This window comes from Dichomitus squalens (genome assembly GCF_000275845.1).
Source record: "Dichomitus squalens LYAD-421 SS1 unplaced genomic scaffold DICSQscaffold_16, whole genome shotgun sequence".
NCBI lineage: Eukaryota > Fungi > Basidiomycota > Agaricomycetes > Polyporales > Polyporaceae > Dichomitus > Dichomitus squalens.
This window is the reverse complement of record NW_006766898.1, coordinates 135,365-143,490: the sequence shown is the minus strand read 5'-3', so window position 1 is coordinate 143,490 and position 8,126 is coordinate 135,365. Positions and strand designations below refer to the sequence as shown.

At 53.8% G+C, this 8,126-nt stretch overlaps 2 protein-coding genes across 2 annotated transcripts; one reads left to right on the top strand and one right to left on the bottom strand.

Moving 5' to 3' along the window:
• Positions 1 to 13: 13 nt before the first annotated feature.
• Positions 14 to 810, bottom strand: DICSQDRAFT_170513 (uncharacterized protein; the record flags this gene model as incomplete). Its single annotated transcript, XM_007366132.1, has 2 exons — positions 14 to 579; positions 628 to 810. Coding segments are annotated over 2 exons (749 nt in total), but the record flags the coding sequence as incomplete, so codon positions are not given.
• Positions 811 to 2,666: 1,856 nt separating this feature from the next.
• Positions 2,667 to 3,726, top strand: DICSQDRAFT_155415 (uncharacterized protein). Its single transcript, XM_007366131.1, has one exon. The coding sequence runs from the start codon at positions 2,848 to 2,850 to the stop codon at positions 3,247 to 3,249; it is 402 nt and encodes a 133-aa protein (XP_007366193.1). The 5' UTR covers positions 2,667 to 2,847; the 3' UTR covers positions 3,250 to 3,726.
• Positions 3,727 to 8,126: the final 4,400 nt, after the last annotated feature.

The following is an 8,126-nucleotide window of genomic DNA, read 5'->3' as shown; positions in this document are numbered from 1 at the left end:
AACCGGTGTAAACTCCGCAACCAACTTGTACTGGCGAGGGCGAATCTTTGCCCTTGGGCTCAAAACAAACTCATAATCGTGTGCGTGCTGCACTATCCACTTCGCCAGGTCTGGTGTGGCGAGCTCCAGAACTACTCCCCCGTTCCGGAGGGCCTTCGCCGCAGTAAAGCGGAGACCTTCCGGAACGTCAAGTTCTTCTCTCGAGAGGTAATCGAGCGCATCATTAGCCTGCTCTAGAATCTCTGTCTCCAAGAGTGTGCCGTCGCGGTTCCCAGGGAAGCCATCAATAAGGATCTGTCGTGCACGGATGCTCTCCCGGTCTACGACACTCAACTGCGCAGCTCGTGTGGTACCCGGGAGGCTTGCTCTTACAGCCTCCGCATAGGAGAAAGGGAGAGAGACAGGTGACGACTCACCGAGGGGGAGGCCTGCGCATCCTGCCTCCTGAATGTTCTCTACAGCCCCTTCAATCTTCTCCTTTGCGCATTCCGCAACCCCTGCCAGCTCATTTGCGAGTTCAGCGATATGGTCGCCAGCGGCGGCCACCCTCGCCTCCAGGGTGCCGATGAGTTCTTTCGTCTGCGACTCAAAGCGGGTGAGTACAGCTTCCGTCAATGATTTGCTTACCGCGCTCTCTATGACCGCCTTGGCATAGACGGCTAATGCTATGCAACACTCCGACGCCCATGCCATCTTCCCTGAGAGTCCCACTCCTATATGATGAAGGCCCGTGATGAGGCCCTCCGCCGTGGGTTCTCCAGCCGCCGGTACCATCTGATTTTTCCGCAAGACAGCGAGAGCTTCGTCCATGGTCTGAATCTTGTCCACCGCTGCCGTAAAGGTGGCTGTAGCCGGTGTGGACCGCAGTTGCTTGGTAGGCGGTGCGCCTGTCGCTACAGTTGTCGATGTCTTTCTTGTCTGCGAGGCGGTTTGTGGCGACGCTGCCGGTCCTCGCCTGGTAGCGTCCTGGGGCATCCTACTGTCCGTATGTATTGCTGCTGTTTCATGTACGCTATAGGCCGTCGCCCAGAGGGATAACTGACCGCACGACGTAGCCCGCTCCTATTGGCTGACGATCGTGGGAAAGTTGCCGTAGGTGGTGGTACGAGTGAAAGGAGCTCCATCCTTAAGTTCAATCTTCGTTTGTTATATTACATGCGAAGAACGGTAGAAACATGTTTGGCTGTGTAGACGGCAGTCAAAATCCATTGGTAATCAACGTCGTCTGGTGCGGCGTCACGGCCAAGGGCTTCCAGTAGGAAAACAAGGGAAGCACAGAACGAAAACAAAGACAGAGGTGTTTCGATGACAGGGACGGCTGATTATGCGCTCTGATATTGAGCGAATGTCGACCGAGGCAAGGGGGGCAACTTGCCTGCCGGGAGCGATCCGCACATTAAGCGTATCGGTTCAATTTAACACCAAGCGCCTGTCATTGAGTTGAACCAGCTAAGCAAGTGTTCGGTCATCCACATCCTATCAATTTCAGGATTCCGTCTCATCGACAACATCCCTTCATTCACGATCATAACGGGGTCATCGCACAGACACTGCAGGCTGTGCAACACGGTAGCTTAAACGTATCATCCGCGTTTCTCCACTGATGTGAAAGTACAACACTGGCCTGTTCCGGCCAACAAATCCGAGCACCGCCCCTTTCCACCGTGTCCACCGCATGTGCCTCGAGGAGACATGACCAGTACAGGTCAGCGTTTTGTGGTCTGGAAGCCTGAGCGAATGACTCGAGTCACAGATATCTTCCAAAATTGCGGCTGCTGGGATGCGTTTGCGCTTCTGACTCGGCGCTCACCGCAGCGGACTTGTGCGTTCTATGGTGTCTAATGCGGCTGTGCGCGGTATGTCTCCTCTTTTCCGCGGCCGTCTCCTTTTGTTCTCCGCACTGATATCCGTCTGATATCTCAATAGTCGGATATCTACGGCATCGCCGAATTCTCAGCGACGTACGCGGCAAATACAGAACACCAACCGCAAAGGCCCGGGTGCCACATCCCGCAGGACGTTATGTAAATCCTTGATGGCACAGTGTCGCCAAGTGCTGCGAGTACGCCAATTTGAGCTTGTAAGCGGGCCCAAGCAGCCCTGAAGGGTTCAAGGGCTGGTCAAGCTTGCTGAGTGAGCTCAAACGTGATCCTGGTTCTGTCGTTGACCATGGTAGTAGGTGGAATGTTACCCAATTTGGCATCGCGCCGTAAGGCGTCTGCTCATCGCATTGAGGGTAGGATGACAGTCCGCACGCCCTGTCGTCTTGTCGACAAGTCATATCGTTCCCGATTTTCAGGTACCGGACGCAGACACAGAGGCGACTCAGAAATGTAGCCGAGTCAGACCACGTCATTGTAACTGCCCAAGACGCACAGCGTATCATTATCGTCCAGTGCAGTGTCTTCTTGCGTTCGGTATATATAGTGTTTGCCCGGTACGTCCTATGTCCTCACTATTCTTTCCAGTCTGGTTTCTACACCGACTCGCTGCACTACCCTGGTCGCAACATCCCTCACATCTTGACAAGCATCGCCTACATCCGAGCCCATATTGCCACCACGCTCAACACGATGCTCTCCTCCACTTGCTCACCTGTCTCCTTCTCGCAATCTGCGAACTCCAGCTCAAAGCCTTCTGGCTCCTCTACCTCCCAGACCGCCATTCGTACCGCTGCCTCGACAAACGGCCCTGTCTTCTTTTGAGAAGGCGACTACCGCTCTATTCGCTGCATGTGCATCTCGCGGTCGACGAAGCGCCGCTATCGCTATGGGTTAACCTAATTCCCGGAGCGTACGCACGGTTGCCGTCTTCACCGGTTTACGAGACTCTTCGACGCATTCTCGGATGTCGTTTTTCGATATCCCCTTGCCCGCCTTGGCCGGCTTGCATTCACATACCCCTTCACATCCCCTCCCACACACATGTTTCTGCCGTCCACTGCGCCGGCGCCGCCGGCACACCCCTCAGATGTCCCTAGATCTGCTTTACCGACGCCAGGTACACCTAATCTCGTACGGTCATATCCCATACTCGTACGGCGAATGCGGTCGGTCAGCCACAGCCGAGCTTTTCGAGCGCGCTCATAATCCCCGTCCCCTGCGTTGTCCCTGGCACGGGCTGTGCCGCTTTACGCTAGGCACATATGTGTCGATGCCGGCGCTTTCCCCGTCCTCATACGGCTTCCAGCCATCTCGAAAGACCGCAGCAGCAGTTGCGGGAACGATACGCCTTGCATCGGGGTCGTGAATATCTATTGTTCTCGTTACGTCCTCAGCCGCCGCCATTCGTGGCTGGCTCCGCATGCCTGGGTTATGGCAACCCCAGCGTGCGATCGCGGCAGCTCGCTCGGGCGCCGAGACCTCAGAAGCCTCACTAGGGCGGCGGCGGACGTGCACGTTCCTGGTGTCTGGGAGTGGGAGGGCGACTGCGGCCACATCTCTGCTATTTATGACGCATCCACGCGCAGCATATCGTTGGGCTCCATGTCGGACTTCTTTGATCATTAGCAACAACGTACATACTGCATTCGCGTTTCTCCGGACCTGTAGCCTATAGCTAATTGTACTGTGCATTTGACACGCGCACTTCCGTATTTTCTCGCATCCGTCCCCCTTTGATCCTGCCATATCCGATATGTTCTCTTAGCATACAATGTCGAAGCTGCTCTCTCACGTTTTCTGTTTGTCCTAGCATGCTTTTGCTACTCAATTCACACAACCAAGCTCCTTCAGTGTCCGCTGATTATCAGCATGATCAATCGCCTCGGCGTTGCGAATCCTTCCATGCAGTCCGATCCGGAGCAAGGGTAGACTCCATCAGAAGCGCTGGAATGAATGCCTCGCCAGTAGGTTTCGATGTAATGGTGTTGCATCGAGGCTATATTACATACACAATGATCACACAGCTCACGATAAACCTACAGCTTCAATTTTTTCCCAGCGACAGCGGGCGCAGGACTGCATCGGCTGCAGTGGGGATCCGGCGTGGCAACGGGGTTCTCCTGCTGGCCTGCCATGTGGAAACTCGAGGCAGGCGTATCTCGTAACCTTCCTGACAGCGGCCAGGCACTGTGAGGCGTTTATGACCGCGGTCTAACAACGCTGTTCGCAAGATACGGCTCTTGCAAATGAGATGCCTCTCTGGAAATACCGAGATGCGCTCGTGAGGGAATCTAGTGTATAAGACAAATTTTTGTTAGTGAGCCGTGATGGGGGTGAACGGGGACACTTCACATCTTGCCTACTGGACGGGCACACGCAGGACGCCGCGCTTATGGCACTCGGGAAGACAACCATGGACTTGCAGGGTCCAGCGTTTCCCCAAGTACTCCCGTCCCTTCCTGGCATTAGGCCACTGAGCGATGATGGTCAGGCGACGCAGGCCTAGGAACGGCGCACGCGAGAGAATCTCGTCAAGTTGGGCGGCATCCTCGACAGACTCTTCATCGGCAAAGCAGTTCGCGTTCAACCTCAGTTTGATCTCTCGTACGTGCTCCGACCGTACGTGCGCCAGGACGGCCACTGCCCACTGCAGCATGGAGAAGGCTAAGGTGAGCCTTCTCAGCGCAGGGAAAGATGATATGGCTGACAATTGCTCATCAATATATAGACGGTGCACGGTGAAGACAGGAGGTCGAGCTCTCACCTTGGCATTGGTCCCTGTCTCCAGATGCCCAGAGACTCAGGTCGTGAATAGACGTTTTGACAACGTCCAAAATAGGGTTTGTGAAACAACATTTTGAAATCTATGGCTTCTTAGGTTGGTGAACACACTGGTGAGACGCCGCATAAATTCTCACTAGTAAGATATTGAGGCTATGGCACCGAGCTGGGAACGTGTTGGCATCGGGAAGCTCAAGTATACTCCGAGGAGTGCACCAACCGCACTCGACGACAGACAGCGAGGTCACCCGAGGGAATGACCACAAGGTGATGACGAGCTCCCGGAACTCAGGGAAAAAGAAGCGATGGAAAGAAAGCTTCCGCAACCCACCGCATGGTGCGAACGCCCTCACGAACGCAACCAGCGACTCCGGTACTTGGGCAAACTGGAAGGAACTCGTGAAGCGCGCAGACTTTAGGTTTACCAGCTGGTCTAATGCGTGCCTCGGGAACGAGACGTCGATTTGCCTGTGATCGTGCGGCCAGCCGCAGTCGTGTGCGGGGGAGACTTTGACGTCGATTTGCTCCACTAGCGGAGCAAAATGTGGCGAGTGAGAGATGGTACGCGCAAAGCACAGGAATGCTCTACGAGTCGGCAGCACCACTCTGCGGTAGAGGTGGAAGTGGGCGCGTGGGATCCAAGATGGGCAAGTTAGTGCACAAGCGCGAAGTGTGCTGTATAGTAAGGGTAGGTGGGTTTCCTCCGTCGCTATCATGTCAAGGACGAGACAGTAGATGTCATATGGGAGCGTGAGGTGGTCTGCCATCCCACGCGAAGGCGAAATCTGGAGAGGCGAGCCACGATCGCTGCGTCAGTTCAGTGTAGAGGCATGTAGTCCGTGGTAGAGTGTATGTATCGACAAGCGGTGTGCGCCAAATGCGTCGCTAGCGTGGGATGCGCAATTTGTACATGTTATGATCGCAACATTGTCTTCGCAAGCTTTCGCCATCCCGATCTGATCTCTACAGACATGCATAGCGAAGGTGAGCCAGCTCATGATGCTGAATCGAGTACTCCACGTGAATGTATTCTCCGATCAATTCGGTCTGCAAGGGGAGGGGACGGCTCAGGATTAGCGACAACATTTCATTGTCCCGAGGACCCGTGTATGACTGTATATGCTGACTGGACTTCATAGCGAGGATACCGCCCGATTCTGAAGGCTATGACAGATCGAGAAGCAAATGCGCCGTCTTCAACCCCAAAGCCATATTTATTGAGGAAGCTCTCAAGCCACTACCGGATGTGAACCTGAACACCTTCGATGTTACATGTCAGGTGGATCTTGGCGCGTCGCCCGGCGAATAGGTATGGACTGGTTCAAGGTCATCATCCGGGACGACGACTCTGAGCAACTACAGCAATTCAGGAGGTCGTTAGATAACCATGATGGCAAGACACAGATGCAAATATGGAGTGCCCAATCACGAGTGCGGAAGTCATGTAGCTGAAGTTAGACTTACAAATGTCCTGAACGCGAGTCAGTAATGCGAGCGACGGCTCCTTCCATGTCAATTCACTCCGGGTCATCCACTAGTGACATTGTCAGCAATCGTATCGAATTTGAGCAACTTCACTTACCGTCTTCTAGAGAAAGCTCAACAATGCCACGTTTATAGCATTTTGGCAGGAATGAATTGCATGACTTGTCCCATCTACCATCCACATTTTCGACATATGGTTCAGCCGCGCAGAGAGTGATATGCAACATCTCAAGCCCACGGTAGGCCTGTGTAGCGAGAGAGCCGTCGAGGGAAAGTTTACTCCACTGGGACACTGTGTCTTCTCCAGATTGATCAAAGCACAAATGCGTAATAGCGATCTGCCGAAGTTCCTGTGAGCGAACGTGCCGTAGAGCCTCAATTGTGTACGAGATATCCTGGCCGAAAAGGGTGAGGCTCAGGGTTTCCAGGCCGAGGTAAGGAGAGAACACTGAGAAGAGGAGAGTCAGCCATATGTCAGCAGACTATACGCTCTTCGTTCGATATATATACGCACTGGGAAAGTTGTATAGCCTGGGGTCAGTGCTCTCGTCGATGACCAGTTCGATGTGTCTGAGTGTGTAGCCCAATGGGGGTAGTAGTACATCCCATTTTGCCACATCGGATATCTATCAGCGTAGAATCATCAGCGAGCAGAGATGAGCTGGTGGTTGAATGGGAAACTCGGATGGAAGGTGCAGAATGCTAACCGTTAAGGAACGCAATTTGCGGCAGTGACCTGGGTATTCTAAGGAATTCACCTCTTGATCGCTGGACTCCCATAAGCAAGATGAGAGGTTGAGCGTCTCGATGTCGGGATAAGACCAGATGACTGCAGCAAGTCTGCGAACTGTTGTGTCCGTGCGTTGGTGAGAAAGAGCCCCTCCAACGTACGACAGCCCGCGAACAGCTGGAAGAACGCCATGTGTGATCGCGGAATCGTTGTATTGGAGTCATGCTAAAAATGAAGGTGGCTTAGTCTTGTTAGTTGGACGATGGCGTATGTGCCGAATGGGATGGTTGATGTCGTATATGATGGCCAACCGTAGCAGTCGGGAAACCAGAAGTACAGGCCGCGGATGAGATGCCCCCTCTCTGAAGACTCCGTGAGTGTACGAGCAAGTCGTAAGCACTGATTCGGTGTGTGTATCCTGACCGTGTTGTAGAGCTGAGAGCGGGCCGTGGGAAGCCAGGCCTTGCAGACCAGAGGACACGAGCGCCGCGTCGCAAGGTTGTTCAAGCCTGCGCATGGGAAGTCGATTATCAGAACCCATATGTCGTGATGAGGTCTCGGTAACGCCGACGGCGGAGCCATGCCTGGCAAACCACGTAAGTCAAGGTTCATCGAGATTGAGACTTGAGTGCGCCTCGGACGGTCTCAGCATGATGTCCCCGGCACACAGCTACCGGACATCCGAGTCTAGTATGGACGCGATGGAGAAGATGGAGAAGATGTGAATAGAACGTACATAGTAGTCCATCACCCATGTTGAAAAAATTTTCTCTCTCAGGCAATGAAGCTAACTGACAAGAAGAGGACTTTGTGCCGCTTGAAATGTGTTGACCCTTGAGGCTATTGCCGCGAAGAAGTGGCTAGAGGTTGCCACGTTGCAAAAGATATACGGTATGGGCGCTTGAACCATTCGCCATCCGAAAGGCTCAGCTCGAATTGGCGGACGATCCTGATATTGCAGCCCGAAAGTCACTGGCATCGCCTCTAGCATCCTCCAGACTCATCCTATCGTGCGTCGACATTGCATGCGGAATATCTGACAATTAGACTGCATAGGCGTGAAACCCCACTGGAAGTGGGTATGGGCGACCCTCGAACTCTTGCACGAGGCGGCCACGCGTCCCATAGTAGTCGATGCCTGATAGGTCTCCCTTCGAGCCAAGTTGAGGTGGACCCTTCGAGGTATGCTGCTCTTTGCTTCTCCCATATGTCAAGTCTAGCCTACAAGCAACACACAACTGTTCTAT

Excerpts from the sequence above, each read along its gene's own strand:
- DICSQDRAFT_155415 (XM_007366131.1), top strand. The coding sequence starts at position 2,848 with ATGTCGTTTTTCGATATCCCCTTGCCCGCCTTGGCCGGCTTGCATTCA.